The sequence below is a fragment of the Pristiophorus japonicus genome, chromosome 3 (genome assembly GCF_044704955.1).
Source record: "Pristiophorus japonicus isolate sPriJap1 chromosome 3, sPriJap1.hap1, whole genome shotgun sequence".
NCBI lineage: Eukaryota > Metazoa > Chordata > Chondrichthyes > Pristiophoridae > Pristiophorus > Pristiophorus japonicus.
In genome coordinates, this window is record NC_091979.1 from 67,369,699 (window position 1) to 67,392,763 (window position 23,065).

Sequence of the window (23,065 nt, forward strand, 5' to 3'; positions counted from 1 at the left end):
TCCGTGCGGACCCGGGAGGCCGGAATTTCTGCGTCATAATTTCTACAGCAGGGCAGGCCTGTGGTTTCAATGGACTGCTGGTCAGCTGATTAACACTGGATTCATGTGCAAATCAAGAGGAAACTCTTGGCTGAAAAGTGGAGCCAAACCTGGCTGAGAAGTAAAACAGTGTAACAGTAATAGTTAAAGGAACGTAAGAAATATGTGCATTTCTATAGCGCCTTTTACGTCCTCAGGCCGTCCCAAAGCACTTTACAGCTACTGCAGTACTTTTGAAGTGTAGTCACTGTTATAATGTAGGACATTAACTGCTGAAAACCTTTACCAAAGCTTGGTCAAAAGAGGTAGGTTTTAAGGAGCATCTTAAAGGAGGTCGAGAGGTGCAGTCCAGCTGTCCAGAGAAATGTTGGTCGGCAGAGAAGCGCTCAGGGACGCCCTGAGGTTGTGAAAGGCGCTATAGAGATGCAACTCCGTCTTTCTTTCAGCTGGATGGGAAGCCATACACGGATGAACGCGCGTTCCGATTGGGATTCGCTCCTCCCCCCACCGCGCGGCGAGTCGGCGCTGCGATCACGTGAGCCGCCAGGCGGTCAGCGATTGGCGGTGCACTGGCGGGAACGCGGGGCAGCTGACCTGCAGTGGCGCGAGAAGTCTGCCTTGCGGGTGCGCGGCGGTTAAACTTTGAAAGGATGGATCTGGGGGAAGCGGCAGCGGTGGCCGGGCAGCAGGTGAAGGATGAGCTGGCGGAGAAATGCCAGAAGCTGTTCCAGGATTTCCTAGAGGAGTGAGTGGCTGGTTCGGTAACCGGGCGGTGAGCGCAGCGGCAGGACCCCAGGCCCCAGCAGCGGCGGGCGCCTTCAATTCCATCCCGCGGTCCTCGCACGGTTTCCTGCCTGACTCGGTGTTTAAAGCGCGGCTCGCGGGCCCGGCACGGTCTGTGCAGTGCGGCAAGCGGGCGGGCGGGACTGTTGGGACGGTGCGGAGCCCGGCGGCCTGATCCCCAACCCCGCTCCGAGTTATACTGCCGATTGTACCTGGTTCTCCTCACCCGCGACTGACCGTAGAGCGACCCCCGCTTTTCCCCGTGTCATCAGTTTACTGAAAGCAAACTGCGTTTCAAAAGTTTCTTGATCCAACTTTTTCAACTTAGTTTTGCACGGACTGGAGTTATACTGAAGCTGGTGTGTTTTATACGGGCTGGAGTTATACTGAATCACGTGTGTTTTGCACGGGCTGGAGTTATACTGAAGCTGGTGTGTTTTGCACGGTCTGGAGTTGTACTGGGCTCAAATTTCCCCAACCCCTTTTTCCGGCGCACTCTCCCGAGATGCGCCGACTTTGTGCGCTCAAAACGGTGCCAAAAAACTTTACTAACAATTCTGGCTGCTCTGCTGTGTCCGAGGTCCTGGCACGGCGTTTCTCATGGAGTGGGTGGGGGCGGAGCTACAGCCTTGTGCCGAAAACAGTGCCGGCAGTTGTCCGCATGTGCAGTAGAGCGTTTGCGCATGTGCAGTAAGTCCTTCCATGATTGTGATGATGATGCCTGCAGCGTGGGGCCCGCATCTCTCCCCTATCCCAGGCCAAGTGGCCTGCCGCACAGGCCAGCCGTTGCCTTCCTGGGCTGAGGGCTTCAAGAAACAGGTTGGTGGGGGGAAGAGTTTTGATCGGGGTGGGTGGGCTGGTGGGAAAGTTTTGATGGGGGGAGGAGAGAGAGTAAGAGTTTTGATTGGGGGAGGGGAGGGGGGGGTGGGGAAGAAAGAACCTTCAAAGATTTTCCAGTACTTTAATATCTAGCAATCTTTACTAAAAATTCCCTATCTGCAGTATCTTACAGCTCACCCACTATTGCATAGAATTCTAAAATATTACTAATTATCAGAGTCACACTACGGAATGCTGAACAGCAACATTTAAGTTTACATTTTGACATGCTTTTTTTTGTTCCGTCTTAATGTTTTATATTTCTAAGCCTAGTCAGGGCAATTCTTTGGTGCTGTTGAAGTCAAAATCCAATGTGGTGTGATGCCACACACGAATCCATTAGGCGGGAGCGTTGGGGCTCTTGATCTATTATTTACAAAGAAAACCCTCCCCTTGCTTAAGTGGCCCCATACTTCAGCCTTCATTACAAGGTCATTTTTATTGTAAAAACCCCATACTCAGCTTAATCAGGCTCATAACACCTATCTCCAAGCTAATATCTCCAAATTTGCAAATGACACTAAACTGGGTGGCGGTGTGAGCTGTGAGGAAGATGTTAAAAGGCTGCATGGTGACTTGGACAGGTTAGGTGGTAGGCAAATGCATGTCAGATGCAGTATAATGTGGATGAATGTGAGGTTATCCACTTTGGGGGCAAAAACAAAGGCAGAATATTATCTGAATGGTGGCAGATTAGGAAAGGGGGAGGTGCAACAAGACCTGGGGGTCATGGTTCATCAGTCATTGAAAGTTGGCATGCAGGTACAGCAGGCGGTGAAGGAGGCAAATGGTATGCTGGCCTTCATAGGTAGGGGATTTGAGTATAGGAGCAGGGAGGTCTTACTGCAGTTGTACAGGGCCATGGTGAGGCCTGACCTGGAATATTGTGTTCAGTTTTGGTCTCCTAATCTGAGGAAGGATGTTCTTGCTATTGAGGGAGTGCAGCGAAGGTTCACCAGACTGATTCCCGGGATGGCTGGATTGACATATGAGAAGAGATTGGATCAACTGGGCCTTTATTCACTGGAGTTTAGAAGGATGAGAGGGGATCTCATAGAAACTTACAAGATTCTGACAGGACTGAACAGGTTAGATGCGGGAAGAATGTTCCCGATGTTGGGGAAGTCCAGAACCAGGGGACACAGTCTTAGGATAAGGGGTAGGCCATTCAGGACTGAGATGAGGGAGAAATTTCTTCACTCAGAGTTGTTAACCTGTGGAATTCCATATCGCAGAGAGTTGTTGATGCCAGTTCATTGGATATATTCAAGAGGGAGAAAGATATGGCCCTTATGGATAAAGGGATCAAGGGATATGGAGAGAAAGCAGGAAAGGAGTACCGAGGGAATGATCAGTCATGATATTGAATGGTGGTGCAGGCTCGAAGGGCTGAATGGCCTACTCCTGCCCCTATTTTCTATGTTACACCCTGTCCAGTCTCGCTGCTTGGGATTTAAAAAACAAACTAGCATTCCTATCATAACACTGTCATTTGGAGGCTACCTGCGTCGATTTCTTAACTCTCCAAGAGTTGTGGCCACACATGTTGGTCTAAGTTAGTTTGGAGCAACTATTAGCTGTCCAAATTGGCTTAAATGGCCAAAACAGGCGTAGATGGCTGGTAACGCCCCCTTTTGTGGAAAAAAAACAAAACTTAAAAAAAATCCTAACTAACTCACTTACACTGGCGCAAATTAAATGCGCAGAATGGGCGTTTTTAAGATACTCCAGAAAAATCAAGTAGCTCCAAAAAAAACGGAGCAACTCCTGGCCAAATTTGGGCCTACTGAAGCTGGTGTGCATTGCAAGGGCTGGAGTTATACTGAAGCTGGTGTGTTTTGCACGGGCTGTAGACACACTGAATGTCAGCCTTTGGGTAGGCTGAAGTCAAGAAAGAAGGTAGGTTTGAACAATTGTGTACAGTCCTGAAGGTGAGCTTCATTGTCAACTTTTGGATGAAATGTTAAATCTCAGCTGCATCAGTCTGTTCAGATGGATATAAAAGAGCCCATCATAGCACTACTTGAAGACGAGTTGGAGTTCTCCTGGTGCCCTGGCTGACATTTATTATTCAATTTATATCACTAAAACAGATTAGCTGGTCATTTATCTCATTTACTGTTTGGGGACCTTGCTGTGCTCAAACTGGCTGCTGTGGCCACAAAACAATGCTTACACTTTAAGTGGTTAAGCACTTTGGGATGTCATGAGGACTTCAAAGATTTTATATAAGTGCAAGTTCTTAATGTCATCCAGAGTGCATGTAGTCACTTAATATGATTTATTTACTCGTCTGCAGTAGATTGCTTTGTTTTTTTTTAAAGGGCTGTTATGTACGATTTGTCACATTTTGCCTAATTCTGGTGGTGTGTGTAAATGTTAAGTTGTTAAATAATCCTAATTTATTCTGGAACAGTTGAGCAATTGATCAGTTACATTTCCACATAATGTCACAGCTATCGGGCAATTTTTGTTCTTTATGGAATTCTGTAACAGCTATGATGGCTCAGGAGGTGTTCAGAACCTCGGGCGCTATTTCCTGCAACAAAGAAATGCAGTTCGTCCCATCAATAGACTAGACTGCAGCACCATCTATTTTTGATTTCATATAAACCTTTTTTTTTTTCCAGATTCTTGAACAGTGATGGCGAAGTTAAATATTTGCATGATGCTGAAGAGCTGATCCGCCCTGAAAGAAACACACTTGCTGTAAGCTTTGTGGATCTGGAGCAATATAACCAGCAGCTGGCTACGACTGTTCAAGAGGAATTTTACAGGTGAAATAAATGTTACTTTGATTAGCTGTTAATCCATATCAAAGCTTGTAGCCACAAACACATTTATTACAAGACCCCACAATGCATGTGTTTTTTTTTAGAAATAACCAGTGGGGAATCCATATTAAAACAATATTTTCAAAATTAAGATTTTAAGAGGAAGCGAGCTTGAGTTATTGGAGGAGGAAACATCAGCTGACTATCTGCTTATGCCTCAAACAAGAAATCCTTCCTTCAGTATAGTTATGGAGAAGGAAATGGTAAATTTGAAAACTCGGGTTTAAAATATTTTTAAAACAATTAAAGGAAACGTAGAAAATAGGTGCAGGAGTAGGCCATTTGGCCCTTTGAGCCTGTACCATCATTCAGTATGATCATGCAACTTTAGTACTCCATTCCTGCTTTCTCTCCATACCCCTTGATTCCTTTAGCCGTAAGGGCCACATATAACTCCCTTTTGAATATATCTAACGAACTGGCCTCAACAACTTTCTGTGATAGAGAATTCTACAGGTTTACAATTCTCTGAGTGAAGAAGTTTCTCCTCATCTCGGTCCTAAATGGCTTACCCCTTATCCTTGGATTATGACCCCTGGTTCTGGACTTCCCCAACATGGGGAACATTCTTCCTGCATCTAACCTGTCCAATCCCATCAGAATTTTATGTTTCTATGAGATCTCATCATCATCTAAATTCCAGTGACTATAAGCCTAGTCGATCCAGTCTTTCTTCGTATGTCAGTCCTGCCATCCCGGGAACATAAGAATTAGGAACAGGAGTAGTCCATCTAGCCCCTCGAGCCTGTTCCACCATTCAAAAAGATCATGGCTGATCTGGCCGTGGACTCAGCTCCACTTACCCGCCCGCTCCCTGTAACCCTTAATTCCCTTATTGGTTAAAAATCTATCTATCTGTGAACCAGTCTGGTGAACCTTCGCTGCACTCCCTCAATAGCAAGAATATCCTTCCTCAGATTAGGAGACCAAAACTGTACACAATATTCAAGGTGTGGCCTCACCAAGGCCCTGTACAACTGCAGTAAGACCTCCCTGCTCCTATACTCAATTCCTCTCGCTATGAAGGCCAATGTGCCATTTGCTTTCTTCACCGCTTGCTGTACCTGCATGCCAACTTTCAATGACTGATGTACCATGACACCCAGATCTCGTTGCACCTCCCCTTTTCCTAATCTGTCACCATTCAGATAATATTCTGCCTCCCTGTTTTTGCCCCCAAAGTGGATAACCTCACATTTATCTACATTTTACTGCATCTGCACCTAACCTGTCCAAGTCACCCTGCAGCCTCTTAGCATCCTCCTCACAGCTCACACTGCCACCCAGTTTAGTGTCATCTGGAAACTTGGGGATATTGCATTCAATCCTTTCGTCCAAATCATTAATGTATATTGTAAATAGCTGGGGGCCCAGCACTGAACCTTGTGGTACCCCACTGGTCACTGCCTGCCGTTCTGAAAAGGACCCATTTACTCCTACTCGTTGCTTCCTGTCTACCAACCAGTTCTCAATCCACGTCAATACATTACCCCCAATACCATGTGCTTTAATTTTGCACACGAATCTCTTATGTTGGACCTTGTCAGAAGTCTTTTGAAAGGCCAAATACACCACATCCACTGGTTCTCCCTTGTCCACTCTACTGGTTACATCCTCAAAAAATTCTAGGTGGTGTGTCAAGCATGATTTCCCTTTCATACATCCATGCTGACTTGGACCGATCCTGTCACTGCTTTACAAATGCGCTGCTATTACGCCTTTAATAATTGATTCCAATATTTTCCCCACTACCGATGTCAGGCTAATCAGTCTACAATTACCTGTTTTTTCTCCCTTTTTTAAAAAGTGGGGTTACATTAGTTACCCTCCAATCCATAGGAACTGATCCAGAGTCTATAGAATGTTGGAAAATGACCACCAATGCGTCCACTATTTCTAGGGCCACTTGCTTAAGTACTCTGGGATGCAGACTATCAGACCCTGGGGATTTATCGGCCTTCAATCCCATCAATTTCCCTAACACAATTTCCTGACATAAGGATTTCCTTCAGTTCCTCCTTTTCACTAGACCCTCGACCTCCTAGTATTTCCGGAAGGTCATTTGTGTCTTCCTTAGTGAAGACAGAATCAAAGTATTTGTTCAATTGGCCTGCCATTTCTTTGTTCCCATTATAAATTCACCTGATTCTTACTGCAAGGGACCCACATTTGTGTTCACTAATCGTGTTTTCTCACACATCTATAGAAGCTTTTGCAATCAGTTTTTATGTTCCCAGCAAGCTTCCTCTCATACTCTATTTTCCCCCTCCTAATTAAACCCTTTGTCCTCCTGCTGAATTCTAAATTTCTCCCAGTCCTCAGGTTTGCTGCTTTTTCTGGCCAATTTATATGCCTCTTCCTTGGATTTAACACTATCCCTAATTTCCCTTGTTAGCCACGGTTGAGCCACCTTCCGCGTTTTATTTTTGTGGCAGACAATTGTTGAAGTTCATCCATGTGATCTTTAAATGTCTGCCATTACCTATCCAACGTCGACCCTTTAAGTATCATTCGCCAGTCTATCCTAGCTAATTCACATCTCATACCATCGAAGTTACCTTTCTTTAAGTTCAGGGCCCTATTCTCTGAATTAACAGTGTCACTCTCCATCTTAATAAAAAATTCTACCATATTATGGTCATTCTTCCCCCAAGGAGCCTCGTACAACAAGATTGCCAATTAATCCCCTCTCCATTACACACGACCCATTCTAGGATGGCCTGCTGTCTAGTTGGTTCCTCGACGTTGCTTTAGAAAACCATCCCTTATACACTCCAGGAAATCCTCCTCCAACAGATATGTCTTAATACTAGTAACAGAGGATCTGATATATTTCTGTTATTAATTCACTCTTTATTTTGCAGAGTTTACCCACACCTCTGCCGTGCTGTTCGGAATTTTGCCAGAGACCATGGAAATATTCCACCGAACAAGGAGTTTTATGTAGCAATTGAGGATTTGCCAGCCAGACACAAGTAAGAGATAACTTGATGCGTTTTGTCTGAAGTTAAGTAAAGTAAAATTTGAATTAGATGTACTATGAGATTAAGCTTCTTTTAAGATGGCTGTTGCGTTTAGGTCAGAAAGAACAATGGGTTAGAAATTCGCCTACCTTGCCCAGCTGTTTGGCGATATTTCAAAGTTTTTGGCAAAAACCGGCGAGTCGGGGAAGTCTTGCGCCGGCGGTTTTTAAGTACCGCTGGGGAGAGGACTGCCGGCGTGCAAGACTCAAAATAGCGCTTTCGGCAAAAATTTGGCTCACAGCGCACCCGTAGTTAGGGAAAAAAACGCGCGGGAAAACTACATTGCAGCCCTAATGAAGACCTGCAAAAAAAGGTCAGTTAAAGTTCTTATTTTTTTCATTCTTTTGCAGTGATTTGATAGTTAAGTGTCATGTGAATGTTTTGTGATTTTTTTTTGGTTTTTGCAAATTTTGGGGGGTGTTTTCCACCCTCCCAAGGTGCCTCTCGCAGCGGTATCGGCCTCGGACAAAAGTTGCAGAAAATTCGCGGTTTGCGCCACGAATCCTTGTTGAACGCCGATTTTTACCACTGGGCGAACTGTTGCGCCTCGTAGTGGTAGCGAAGTCATAGCTACCATCAAAAAACAAATTTCTAGCCCAATATGTCCTTAATCCAGCTCATGTGCCTTTTTAAAACATGATTTAAGTGTGACCCCATTCAATTCATATCAGTTTTTCTTACTAACTTTGGACAGACATTTGTTAGTGGCTAAAATTCACTATTATTCCGTTTGCAGTAAATTACAGAGGAAGAGTTATTGTAGGTTTGAAGATTGAAGGCCCGTGGATTTGAATTTAAAGGCTGTATGCTAACTGTAATATATTTCACCCTGCCAAGTAATATATTACAATTTCGAGTTTATGAATCCATGTCGAGCTTCTAATTGGGAATCTAAATACACCAAAGTGCTATTTCAAATTTAAATGCTTAATTATGTTTTACTATATTCATATTTAATAGGTTTTATTCAGTTTGCACTATTGTCAAATGAATACTGGTTGCTGGGAAGAAATGTAATAGAAAATTGGCAGGTTAAAGCCAATAAAAATTAGTTATGCATAATCATCCACAAAAATGATCAAATACTAAACCAGCTGACTTATTGTAAACTAGAATCCGAGAGCTGACCGCAGCAAGGATTGGAACCCTGCTACGCATCAGTGGACAGGTTGTTCGAACCCACCCTGTTCACCCAGAGCTGGTCAGTGGAACATTTATGTGCCTTGATTGTCAGACCGTGGTTAAGGATGTAGAGCAGCAGTTCAAGTACACACAGCCAAATATCTGCAGGAATCCAGTGTGTGCCAACAGGAAGAGATTTATGCTGGACACTAATAAGTCCCGATTTGTTGACTTTCAGAAGGTGAGTGTACAGCTGGAATTAAAGTTTACCATTTTGCTCTTGTGCTATGATAAAAGTGCTTGGGAATTTCATTTTGAAAATAATCTTGACTTACTAGTATAGAAATGCATAATAGAAAATTAATTGAAATTTTATTAGCGTTAGAAATACATAATTGGAGATAGTATTAATCTTGCTTTAATGTGTATGTTCCAAAACAAAACTTTTATTTAGTTTTGATTAAATTCACATGGGTACAGTCTGCCATATTTTAAACTGACCAGCTCAAATAAAATATTGTAAATACTTTAAAAATGTTAGAAATGACACGAGGTGGGGAGCAGGATCTTTGTTTTCTCTTTTCCCATACTGTGCCCAAACCTCCACAAAAAAAACTGTTTGAGATGGGGGGGGAAATAATGGGTGAGTTATCTTGGTGGTTCTTTGTGTTTTAATCACCATTCTGCTAAAGAAAGGGGAAAAAATTCCCTTTTCCACATTGACTAGTGAATGCAGCATCGGTCTATTTTATACAACTAAAGTAATTTTACATTACAAGTGGTAGAAGAGAAATAAGTCATGTTAAATAATTTTTTCATCCTTTGGGGGCAATTTTCACCATCATTGGGTGTCGTTTTTTTGGCGCCCGGCGATTTTTTTTTTTTTGGCGTAATCGGTCATTTGAAATTTTCCCTAAAATTTTGGCACCCACTGCCGACGCCAGATGTTTTGCCACTCGTCTGCGTTGAAATGGGATTCTGCATTTCTGGCCATTTATGTCAGTTTCCCCATCAATGATTTTTTTCAAAATGGCGCGGCGACACCTTGGATACCGTTATAAAAAAAAGTCTACCTTAAGTTAAGGAAATCGACACTGGCCCGCTGCAATCCCTGGCCGAAGGTCCCTCATGCACCCGGCCCGTTGCAATCCCTGACCGAAGGTCCTCCACGTGCATTCTAAAGCTTCTGTGCCAGACTGAACAACAATCATACTCCAGGCACATTGAAAAATAAACTTGCAGAAGAGCCTTTTCAATCTAGTAGCCTTAATACAGTTGACTGCAACTGCGTGTCAATTTAATACTATTTCAGTCCACAGTATTTTCAGTTAATTTGGTATACAATTTAAAATTTCTACGTGTGTGTGTGGTGGGATGGAGGGGAGGGGAGGGGAAGAGGAGAAAGGGGGTTGAAATAATACTTCTAAATAGTGCATTGTCATACGTGTTTTTATTACTTTGCACAATAACTCCTGCTAAATGTAAATAAGGGGGCCCTGAGCCGCCATCAGTACCTTTTCCGTTGCCACAGAAGAATTTAAAGCAGCCTTGCTCAAAAATGCATGACACAGACTTTTCAAGTGGGCTCTAATTTGCTAACTTCATTGATGTAGAAGATTTTTCTGTTGCCCTGAACAGAAATATTCATGATTGTGCAGCTCCATGCTGCCCTATCAGAATGCTTCAAACAAATCTAATTTGATTTTTAATAAAAATTCGTTAATCCAATTCCAAATTTACACTCTTCCAATGGGACATAAATCATGATGAATTATTGCAGTAAGAGAGGCAGTTTGCATATATAAATTAGGGAGAAAGCATGTTTACAGAGTCATCTAATGAATACTTCAATTCTGGAAGGCAGAGCTTGATTTTACAAGTAAGACTGATGGAGGCAATTTTCAACTTTGTCCCTAAGGAATCACCTGGCAGAGCAGATCACACAACCTGCCCGTTTCATTTAAACTTATTTTTGTTTAAACTGTATATTTTATAATAAAGTTAACAGATTTATTCACTTAGATTAACTTGTATATCTTTTAATGCCTTTATTAAAAGTTTTATATGAAGGCGTAACATTAGTGCTTGTAGTTTTTATTTCATCTCCAGCACACAATCACAGAATGGGTGTTCAGGCCAGCATTGGAAAGGAGCGTGATTATTGCTAAGTGTGTGTGGTTTTATGCTGCAAATTTGACTCTGAACAAAATTTTAATTCTCAGTTTTTAAAAAAACATGTTGCACAAAACAGAGTTTAAATGTGAACAATATTTGTTCCTTTTTGTTATTTCTCTCCCGAAGACTGCATTGCTTCATAATTACCTTTTATACCTTTTGATGTTTAAAAAGTGTCTTGAAGATGACTCAAGCTGATCAAGTTAATGAAATAGTTTCCTGAACTTTACCCAGTTTGGTTACAACACAGGAGGCCATTTGGCCCGTCGAATCCGTGACAACTTAGAAAGATTTTCTCATGCTGGATTCAAAAAATAATATACAGGATTCTGGTTAAATGTTAAAAAAAATGTTTATTAAACATTTGTACAGTACAGTTATACTTAACTTTTTTAACTTTAATAAATTTGGTATCAAACTTTTCAATGAAGAAGCAAACAAACAAGCCATCTCTCCTCCCCCTTAGCGCTGTGCGCCATGCCTTCCTCTGTTGTTGCCCCTACCTGTGCCCGTTGCAGATTTCTGCTTCCTCACCCCCCCCCCCCCCAACGACCCCTAGGTTTTTTCTGTTTTCTTTCCGACGGCACATTTGTTGTTGGTGGTTCCGACAGGGACAGAGCTAGCAGATTCCATTGTGGAAGGCCTGGGTTCCTCTTCGGGCTCTTCAGCCTGTAGATCAACAGACTTTGGTCTGAGGGTTAGAATGTTCGTGGCAGCAGTGACAGTCTGGGTGTTCCCCTTATTGCTGCTTCTACCTCTCTCATCTCCTCCCTCATCTGTCCCGACAGTACTGGTACCTCTAATGACAGTCCTGCAATTTCTCCCTTCACCTCACCCATTCCTCCAGCCGGTGTTGCTAGTTCAAGTGCCAGTCGTGCTAATTCTACCCTCACTCCACCCAAGGTTTCCACGAGTGATCTTGTTGGCTGGATGCTCTCCCTACTCATCCGTATGAACTGTCCTATGTTCCCTGCATCTTCTATTTCAGGTTCAGCTCTCCCTCCCACCCTCCTTTGCCATCTCCCAGGTGTGGCTTGCTGCAACACACTGGGACCCGCAGCCTCAAACAGTACACCTTGAAATGTCGCATTCGTTGAATCGCTCAGGAAAGGGTTTGGAATCCTCAAGGGGTTCACCATCTCCAATTCCAGTGTAACCATTTCTGTATCAGGGTTATCCTGCTACCCTTCATCTTCCTGATGTAGATTAACAATATCTGGACTGATCATGCTCTTCTACTTCAAATGCATCTTCTGTCTCTTCCTGATGCACAACATCTGCAAAACATAACAGAGCAGATGCTTGGCTAGCAGCAGGGGAGGAAGCGGAAGCGTAGCCAGCCCACGCAGTACTTAACATTTATCCAACCCAGGCTGTGAAATTTGCAGGGCTTACTCTCTTGGTAACCTGGGCCCAGTTTCCATGTTGGTAGTTGATCTTCTGTGAGATTTAATCATATCCGCTATCCTATGTTCCACGGCTGTTAGTTGCAGCCTACTTGCTGGACCTCCTCCAGTTTTTGACCTTTCTCAATGATCTGTGACACCATCTTCTGCAAAGATGAAAATAGAACTTTTTAAAGAGGGGGTCCTTCTGCACACACACACACATTAGTCACATTTACAAATGCTATTACAGTGCATAAATATAAATTTAAATAAAAATGTTACTTAGTCACTGCTTGCCGAGATCCTGCCACTTTTTGAGCTGTGCGCCGCTTCTCGGGGTAATGGACAATGCATTAAACTCTACTGCAACTTGGTCCCAAACTTTTGCGCGTACAGAGGGTTTAAGTTTCTTTTGGCCCATTCTCCTTGTTTTCAAGCACATCCAAACTCTTCTCAGTTATGTCTACCAGGAGCTCAATTTCTTCTGCTAGAAATCTCTTGGCCCTTACAGCTTCTCTATCTCTGTCCCTTTCTCCTTCTCTGTCCCTTTCCCATGCATCCATCTTTTGAAAATACAGCTTCAAACAATCGGCAAATCCACCTCTGCTATCAGTGGTGATCTAGACAAAGCAGACCCGTCACGTGCACCGTGATTTTTTTTTTCCAGCACATGCACAGTGAGTTTTTTTTCCAGCGCATGCGTAGTGATTTTTCGACGCACACTACAAGCTCCGCCCATAGAATTGTCTTTGGGTATCGCAGCACTAAAAATAACTTATTGTGGAAAGTGGCAGGTTTTTTTGTGCAAACGGGTGGGGGGGGTGGGGCGGTGGGGGGAGAGAGACGTACGTTATACGTGACGCCAAAAATCGTGAATATGGAAAATCGGGGCCGGTGTGTTTACTTACTCACAATATTCTTAAAATTGTATTAAAATATTTGTATTCCATTAGATGGCCTACACAGCTCAATTTTCAGATTTCTGGCTTATTGTGTTTGCTTTGGGCTCAGAGGATTATATAATATAGCGAGTGCTTAAAAGTTGAGTCCTCACTTCTGCATTCAGTGTTTTACCTGTTTATAATGTGACAACATTCTTCTGACCTCCCAACTGAGTTCTCTTTTTGGTTAAGTATTTGGGATAATAGAAATGATCTAAGAGATAAAAGTAGCACGCAACTCAGAACGGTTCCTATGAAAGTAAAACTGATAATTTAAGACATAAAATTGAAACCTAATACAGTATTCAGTAACAAAATGTAATATTTGTGTTTAGTGTCTTGCTTTTTTAAACATCTGGAATTTTTAACAGATTATTCAAAACCAGTTAAAGACAGATTTCATGGGTATTGTTGCTGCACTATGTGAGCTTGAAGGAGCAAATGTAAACATTATAGTACTGTTACAGAATGGTTGTTTGCCTTGTCCTTTCTCATTTGCTTAACGGCCTTGCCCCTTCAGGTTCGTATTCAGGAAACTCAGGCTGAGTTACCCCGTGGTAGCATTCCCCGCAGTGTGGAAATTATCTTGCGTGCAGAAGCTGTGGAATCCGCGCAGGCTGGTGACCGATGTGACTTCACAGGGATGCTTATTGTGGTTCCTGATGTATCTCAACTTACTACACCAGGTATTCAATAAATTAGAAGACATTTGAAACTAAATACTTCATGCTGGTTTTAGTACAGGAAGGTAAAATTTGTAGACCAATGTGGTTTAGTGTAGTTTGGTTGGAAATGGTACTGAAGATAAAAAATATATTCGTAAATGGAGCAGTCTATATTTAGGTTGCATCAACAAGCAGAATAGCCCATCTCCATTCACAATTGTCTTCCATCCATGTGGATATTGCAGTTTTTTTTTTAAATCCAACTTGACATCATCTAACTTGTCTTTTTTACTCTTCAATCTTGATGGCATCCTCTATTTTGGGCCTTCATTCTGATTCCTGTTATGCTTTTAAAAAGATTATTGTACCACTGATATTTTGGCTTGCATGATGTTGATAGTATTGAATAATACAGAAAGGTTTGAAACTCATCACAAATGTATTGACTGTATTCTATCACTAGTATATTGTCAGTTGCTGATCAGCAAGGATCAGTTTCTTTGAGCATAAACTTTGATTGCATGATGTGGGTCTCTACAAGTTTTGATTCTTACAGTTGCTTATAATTTGTTTCAAAGAATAAATGTCGAAGGTAAGAACTCAAGAAACTTTTAAAAGTTGTACAAGCTTCATTGTTGTGGTTTATAATCACTGCTTATATAAAATTGTGTTTTTTTTGTACATTTATAACAACATGTTCCTTTGTATATTCATCCCTGTGGTGACATTCATTCACAGTTTTTTTTAATATCTGCGCATACTGGATAACGGGTGATAATAGATGATCTACAAAGTGCAGTTATCACTCTCTGGAATTAGTCTCCAGGGTTACCCACAGCCCTGGCCATTCAACAAAAATAATTCATTGCCACAATGCTCTAAAAGAAATGTAGATTAATGTTGTAATTAAAGAACAATGCCATTTTTTCCCCACGATTAATTAGTCATTTTGTGTTCCTTTAGGTATCCGTGCTGAAACTGGGTCTCGTGTCAGTGGTGCTGATGGGTATGAAACAGAAGGAGTAAGAGGTCTTCGTGCTTTAGGTGTACGTGACCTGTCCTACAAACTGGCCTTCCTGGCATGTTATGTGGCACAAACAAATCCACGGGTGTGTATATTTGGCATTTATCTTGAATGGTGCATTGAAGTCCATGCAAGTTTGGTCTGAAGGCACTATCCCGCTATGGCACCGTTTTGGTTGCCATAGCACCTAACCACATTAAACCCCAGTTTCACTCTACTTTACATATTGGCATAGCTTGAGTCCATAGCACGTATGTTTTTGTTTTGTTTCATTATAACATTTGAGGATCCCAATATTCCGGTGGAAAATGATTCTGAACATGCAGCCTATGACTGGATAATGTTCAATATCTCCAGTTACCCGAGTTGAGTTAGTAGACAAAACTACTTATTCATTGGAATGTTGCCTCGATGTTGGGCCTGCTGCTCTTGCCTCCTCTTTGCCATTCAGCTCTTGCCTCCATGTCTGATCAAGGTTATGATGAGTGCATCAATCTGAATGTCTGTCTGCACTAAAATTGGTGATTTAGGCAAAAGTTACTTGTTTGTGAATAAAGGCATAAAAATTAATTTGAAGTGGAAACACAACAAAAGAAAAATGAGAAGTAAAGTTTCCAGAATTAATCTGCCAGTTATTTCTTGTACCCAATGACGTTCAGATTTTATTAAATAGGATCACTACAGTTATGACTAGTTTTCTCTTTGTCTAATCACTGCTCGTATAAAATTTGTTCCCATAATTCTGAAAGCTATCTTAAATTGTATTTGTATCTTAGTTTTGTATAGTACTGTCAATTTATCTGTCTGGACTGCCAGAGGTGCAGGCTACTAGTTCCTGCATTAAAACTCTTTGTTTTAAAAAAAAACACAGTTTGGTGGCAAAGAAATAAGAGAAGAAGAACAGACAGCAGAAAGCATTAAAAATCAGATGACGGTTCAGGAATGGGAGAAGGTGTTTGAAATGAGTCAGGATAAGAACCTGTATCACAATCTCTGTACAAGTCTTTTCCCTACCATTCATGGTAAGAAGCAACATTTTGAAGATGTATATTTATTTATTTTAGAACACCTTTGCTGTGCGCATGATCCGGATCAGCTAGCAATTGGCATTTCTTTGTTCCGCGTTCTAATCTGAAGTTAGTCATTTCAAAAATTGCCACAACATAGTTGTTTCTATGGGCCCAAGTTTCCACATGATTTGCGCCTGATTTTTAGGAGCAACTGGTGGAGAACGGACTATCTTAGAAATCGCAATTTTCCACATTTTTTTTTCTGCAGTTCTAGTCAGGTAGAACAGTTCTACTTTGGAACAGAATTTTTTCTTCAAAAGGGGGCATGTCCGGCCACTGACGCCTGATTTCAAAGTTTCCACAGTGAAAACTTACTCCAAACTAACTTAGAATGGAGCAAGTGAAGATTTTTGTAGAACTGAAAAAACCTGTTCTACACATTTAAAAAATCAGGCGCAGGTTACAAATTAGGCGTCCAGAACGAGGAGGGGGGGGGAAAGAGAAGTCATTAAATTCGACAATAAATCCTTATTTATACTTCTACAAATATTATACAAATAAATCCAACCTGAATAAACATTTATAAGCAAAGAAAAGATTAAATAAACCATTTTCCTACCTGTGTGAAAGTGCTTCAGCCACGGAGAATGCTGCAGTCAGCCTCACAAGTTGAGGCACCCGTTCGTTCCCGCGGGGGGGGGGGGGGGGGGGGGGGGGGGGAGGAGACAGTGAGAAGGCTGCAAGAAGCCTCAGTGCTGATGTGCTGATGGCAATGTGCTTTTATTAAAAAATGTTCAAAAATTAAACAGCTACAAAGAACTACAAAAATGGCCACGTGCCAATGTTTTGTTCACACTGCTCGTGCGCAAACGCTCCAACGCGCAGCGTTGCCGGCAGGAAAAAAACTAATTTAAATGGTACCCGCCCCCTCCCACTTACAAAATCGGCGCGAGTGTAGGCTCCGCCCCCCTGGGCGCCGCACCAAACAGACAAGGAGCTGCAAAGTGCTCCAGAATCGCGCGTTTTTTTTCCGGCGCCATTTTAGGCGTGAAAAACGGGTGCCCAGGGGCGCCCATTTTTTATCATGTGGAAACTTGGGCCCTATGATAGGTCAATAATATTGATTGACATTTAACGGGCATTAAAGAGCTGAATTTAAATATTTTTTTACTTATGTATTTTTGAGATGTTTCATTGGACGTACATTTTTTTTTTTAAGTGTTCACCCAGTTATTTTTGCGGTACAGTACTTGGAAACCAAAGAATGCAATTTTCTCTTTTAGGTAATGATGAAGTGAAACGTGGGATCTTATTGATGCTTTTTGGAGGAGTTCCAAAAACGACCTTGGAGCGCACTTCTCTGCGTGGTGATATTAATGTTTGTATTGTTGGAGATCCAAGCACAGCTAAGAGCCAGTTCCTTAAGTAAGTCATACCGAGCTGAGCTAAGATCTCTGGCAGCACAAGTGGTCTTAAAAATCAGTAACTTGTGACCCAACTATTATTACAGTAGTACTGTTAACCTACTTTATGAAATAATATATAATATACTTGCAATACTCCCACCCCAAAATATGTAAATGTATGTATGCAGTACGGTGATTCTTGCCTCCTACCTCGACCCTGCTATGATTAAATAATTGAGCTTTCATAATTTGATTAAAGGGAAAGGTAAAGGAGAGTGCAACAATCCAATAAGTTTTTATTAACCTTTTAATGAAAGAAATGCCATGGAGTGTTAAGCTGTGCAGTAGAATAGTAGGACATAACTTTGCAGCTTTGATTCTTTACCCAATGCTATTAATCTGGTCCACGGCCAGTGCAGAGTGGAGCTAAAAGCTTTACCACAGGTCGGGATAAACAAAAGGCAATTCAAAAGCAAAATACTGCGGATGCTGGAAATCTGAATTAAAACAGAAAATGCTGGAATTACTCAGCAGGTTAAGCAGCATCTGTGGTGAGAGGAAGAGAGTTAATGCTTCAGGTCGATGACCTTTCGTCAGAAAAGAAGGATTCACCCTGGGTTATCTTTGTACACTTCTCGAGTGACATAAGCCTAACTCTAGAAGTAGGTTATCTGTCTGACTTCTCAGCCAGGCACAGCAAGAGCATATGGATAGGAAGAGCGAACGAGCAATTTTATGTGTTAAATGTTGGTGTGCAAGGTTTTCATGTGACTATTTATTTATTGTCTTAATACTTGCATAACCAGTCTGGTTTTCTGTATAAAACAGGCACGTGGAGGAATTCTGCCCTCGGGCTGTGTACACAAGTGGTAAAGCTAGTACAGCCGCAGGTCTGACGGCTGCAGTTGTATTAGATGAAGAATCACATGAATTTGTCATTGAAGCTGGAGCATTGATGCTTGCTGATAATGTAAGGGCATTCCATATGATTCTTCGTTGATGTATATTCAATTTAAAATTCAGTTAAAGGTTTCTGTGACCTGATACAAAAGTGAATAACTCTTGGATTTTGAATTCTAAGAGTGAAAAGATTTCAGTATCAGTAAATATACTAGCCCCTGGATCTGGTGTCCTCAGGCATTCATCAGCTCCTTTGCAGTGTAATGCTGCAATACTGGGCATCTTTCAGTAGAGGTCCTCGGAGAGCTGTGTAAATAGTAATACCTATACAAGTATAATAATAGCATAAGAAATAGGAGCAGGAGTAGGCCATGCAGCCCCTCGAGCCTGCTCCACCATTCAATAAGATCATGGCTGATTTTCTACCTCAACTCCACTTTCCTGCACAATCCCCATGTCCCTTGATTCCCCTTAATACCAAAAATTTGTCACTCTCTGTCTTGGATGTACTCAACGACTGAGCCACCACAGCCCTCTGAGGTAGAGATTTCCAAAGATGCACCACCCTCTAAGTGAAGAAATTTCTCCTCATCTCAGTCCCCTTGTTCTGAGACTGTGACTCCAGCCAGGGGAAACATCCTGCTTGCACCCTTCCTTAGGTAAGAAGGCCAAAACTGTACACAATACTCCAGGTGTGGTTTCACCAGGGCCCTATATAATGTATATTCAATTTGAAATTCAGTTACTGTTGTACTCAAATCCTCTTATAATAAAGGCCAACATACCATTTGCTTTCTTAATTGCTTGCTGTACCTGCATGTTAACTTTGTGATTTGTGTACAAGGATACTAACATTTCCCAATCTCACGATTTAAAAAAAAAATACTCCTTTTTCTCTTTCCGACCAAAGTGGATCACTTCACATATCTCCACATTATATTCTATTTTCCATGTTCTTGTCCACTCACTTAGCCTGTCTATTTCCTCTTGAAGCCTCTTTGCATCCTCCTCACAACTTATATTCCCACCTAGCTTTGTATCATCAGCAAAGTTAGATATATTATATTTGATTCCCTCATCCAAATTATTGATCTAGATTGTGAACAACTGGGGCCCAAGCACCGATCCTAGTTACAACCTGCCAACCCAAAAATGACCAGTTTATTCCTACTCCCTGTTTTCTGCCCATTAACCAATCCTCAATCCATGCTAGTATATTACTTGCAATCCCAAGAGCCCTAATTTTGTTTAATAACCTCTTATGTGCAGGTACAGCAAGTAATTCGGAAGGCAAATTGAATGTTGACCTTTATTGCAAGAGCGATGGAGTATAAAAGTAGGGAAGTCCTACTACAACTGTACAGAGCGTTGGTGAGGCCACATCTGGAGTACTGAGTACAGTTTTGGTCTCCTTATTTAAGGAGGGGTATACTTGCATTGGAGGCATTTCAGAGAAGGTTCATGAGGTTGATTCCTGAATAGAAGGGGTTGTCTTATGAAGAAAGGTTGGGCCTATACTCATTGGAGTTTAAAAGAATGAGAGGTGATCTTATTGAAATGTATAAGATTCTGAGGGGGCTTAACAGGGAGGGTAGATGCAGAGAGAGGATGTTTCCCCTCATGGAATCTAGAACTAGGGGGCATAGTCTCAGAATAAGCGGTCACAGAATTAAAGAAATTTACAGCACAGAAGGAGGCCGTTTCGGCCGATTGTGTCCGCGCCGGCCGACCAAGAGCTATCCAGGCTAATTGTACTTTCCAGCTCTTGGTCTGCAGCCCTATAGGTTACGGCATTTTAAGTGCACATGCAAGTATTTTTTAAATGTGTTTCTGCCTCTACCACCCTTTTAAGCAGTGTGTTCCAGACCCCCACCACCCTCTGGGTAATGAAATTTCCCCTCCTATCTCCTCTATATCTCCCCCAGTAACTTTAAATCTATGCCCACTGGTTGTTGATGCCTCTGCCAAGGGAAACAGGTCTTTTCTATCCAGGCCCCTCATAAATTTTATACACCTCCATAAGGTCTCCCCTCAGCCTCCTCTGTTCCAAAGAAAACAGACCCAGCAACTCTGATCTTTCCTCATAACCAAACTTCTCCAGTCCAGGCAACATTCTTATAAATGTCCTCTGCACCCTTTCCGGTGCAATCATATCTTTCCTGTAATGTGGTGACCAGAACTGCACAGTACTCCCGCTGCGTCCTAACCAGTGTTTTATCCAGTTCAAGCATAAGGTCCTTGCTCTTGTATTCCATGCCTCAACTAAAGGTAAGTCTTCCATATGCCGCCTTAACCACCTTATCTACCTGGTCTGCTACCTTAAGGGATCTGTGGACCTGCACTCCAAGATCCCTTTGTTCCTCTACACTTTTCAGTGTCGTACCTTTTAATGTGTAATCCCTTGCCTTGTTAGACCTCCACAAATGCATTACCTCACACTTATCCGGATTGAATTCCATTTGCCACTGTTCTGCCCACCTGACGAGCACATTGATGTCTTCCTGCGGTCCGCAGCTATTTTCTTATCAACCACACAGCCTATTTTAGTGTCATCTGCACACTTCTTAATTATATCCCCAATATTCAAGTCCAAGTCATTGATATATACCACAAAAAGCAAGGGACCCAGCACTGAGCCCTGCAGGACCCCACTGGATACAGCCTTCCAGTCACAAAAACACCCATCAACCATTGCCCTTTGCTTCCAGCCTCTGAGCCAATTTATAATCCAACTCGCCACTTTGCCCTGGATCCCATGGGCTTTTACTTTCGTGACCAATCTGCCATGTGGGACATTATCAAACGCTTTGCTAAAATACATATACACTACATATGCACTGCCCTCATCGACTCCTGGTTACCTCCTCGAAAAAGTCAATCGAGTTAGTCAGATACAACTTCCCTTAACAAATCCATGCTGACTGTCCTTGATTAATCAAGGTCTTTCCAAATGGAGATTTATCCTGTCCCTCTGGATTTTTTTCCACTAATTTTCCCACCTCTGAGGTTAGGCTGACTGGCCTGTAATTACTCGGTCTATCCCTTTCTCCCTTTTTAAACAAAGGTACAACATTAACAGTCTTCCAGCCCTCTGGCACCACACCTGTAGCCAGAGTGGATTGGAAAATGATGGTCAGAGCCTCTGCTATTTCCTCTTTTGCTTCTCTTAACAACCTGGGATACATTTCATCCAGGCCTGGGGATTTATCCACTTTCAAAGATGCTAAGCCCCTTAATACTTCCTCTCTCACTATGTTTATCTCGTCTAATATTTCACACTCCTCCCTCATTGCAAAGTCTGCATCGCCCCTCCCTTATGAAAACAGATGCAAAGTGCTCATTAAGAATCGTACCCACGTCTTCTGCCTCTACACGCTGATTTCCTTTGTGGTCTCTAATCGGCCCCACTCGTTCTCTGGTTATCCTCTTGCTCTTAATGTATTTATAAAACAGCTTTGGGTTTTCCCTAATTTTATTTGCCAGACACACACTATTTAATTTCTCTGCCATTTCCTTATTCCCATTGTAATTTCTCCTGTCTCAGCCTGTAAGGGACCCACATTTACTTTCGCTCATCTTTTCCTTTTTACATACCTATAGAAGCTTTTACAGTCTGTTTTTATGACTGTCAGTTTGCTCTCACTCTTTTCCCTATCAATTTCTTGGGTCTTTTGCTGAATTTTAAAATCCTCCCTATCCTCAGGCTTGCTGCTCTTTTTGACAACATTATAAGCCTCTTCCTTTGATCTAATACTATCTTTAACTTCTTGTTAGCCATGGTTGGACCACTTTTCCTGTAGGATTTTCGTGCCTTAATTGAATGTATATTTGTTGTAAATTATGTATTAATTCTTCAAATGCTATTCATTGCTTGTCTATCGTCCTATCTTTTAATGTGGTTTCCCAATCTACCTTAGCCAACTCGTCCCTCATACCTGCGTAGTTTGCTTTGTTTAGATTTAAGACCTTAGTTTTAGATTTAACACCACTTTTTAAGAAAGGAGGGAGAGAGAAAACGGGTCATTATAGACCGGTTAGATTGACATCAATAGTGGGGAAAATGTTGTAATCAGTTATTAAGGATGAACTAGCAGTACATTTGGAAAGCAGTGATGGGAGCGGCCCAAGTCAGCATGGATTTATGAAAGGGAAATCCTGCTTGACAAATCTTCTAGAATTTTTTGAGGATGTAACTGATAGAGTGGATAAGGGAGAACCAGTGGATGTGGTGTATTTGGACTTTCAAAAGGCTTTTGACACAAGGTCCCACACAAGAGATTGGTGTGCAAAAATTAAAGCACATGGTATTGGGGGTAATGTACTGACGTGGATAGAGAACTGGTTGGCAGATAGGAAGCAGAGAGTCGGGATAAACGGGTCCTTTTCCGAATGGCAAGCAGTGACTAATGGGGTGCTGCAGGGCACAATGCTGGGACCCCAGCTATTTACAATATACATTAATGATTTGGATGAAGGAATTGAGTGTAATATCTCCAAGTTTGCAGATGACACTAAGCTGGGTGGCAGGGTGAGCTGTGAGGAGGACGCTAAAAGACTGCAGGGTGACTTGGGACAGGTTAGGTGAGTGGGCAAACGCATGGCAGTATAATGTGGATAAATGTGAGGTTATCCACTTTGGTGGCAAAAACACGAAAGCAGAATATTATCTGAATGGCGACAGATTAGGAAAAGGGGAGGTGTAGCGAGACCTGGGTGTCATGGTACATCAGTCATTGAAAGTTGGCATGCAGGTTCAGCAGGCGGCGAAGAAAGCAAATGGTATGTTGGCCTTCATAGCGAGGGGATTTGAGTAAGGAAGCAGGGAGGTCTTACTGCAGTTGTACAGGGCCTTCGTGAGGCCCCACCTGGAATGTTG

General features: G+C 42.2%; 1 protein-coding gene across 1 annotated transcript in view; it reads left to right on the plus strand.

Moving 5' to 3' along the window:
• Window positions 1–615: 615 nt before the first annotated feature.
• The window catches only part of LOC139259741 (zygotic DNA replication licensing factor mcm6-B-like), a 37,630-nt gene continuing 15,180 nt past the window's right edge, over window positions 616–23,065 (plus strand). The window contains exons 1-9 of the mRNA XM_070875392.1: window positions 616–784; window positions 4,332–4,478; window positions 7,400–7,510; window positions 8,672–8,921; window positions 13,705–13,870; window positions 14,813–14,958; window positions 15,745–15,895; window positions 17,167–17,308; window positions 18,118–18,259. Of these exons, the coding sequence (XP_070731493.1) occupies window positions 690–784; window positions 4,332–4,478; window positions 7,400–7,510; window positions 8,672–8,921; window positions 13,705–13,870; window positions 14,813–14,958; window positions 15,745–15,895; window positions 17,167–17,308; window positions 18,118–18,259 (1,350 nt within the window). The 5' untranslated portion in view covers window positions 616–689. The remainder of the gene's footprint in view (window positions 785–4,331; window positions 4,479–7,399; window positions 7,511–8,671; window positions 8,922–13,704; window positions 13,871–14,812; window positions 14,959–15,744; window positions 15,896–17,166; window positions 17,309–18,117; window positions 18,260–23,065) is intronic.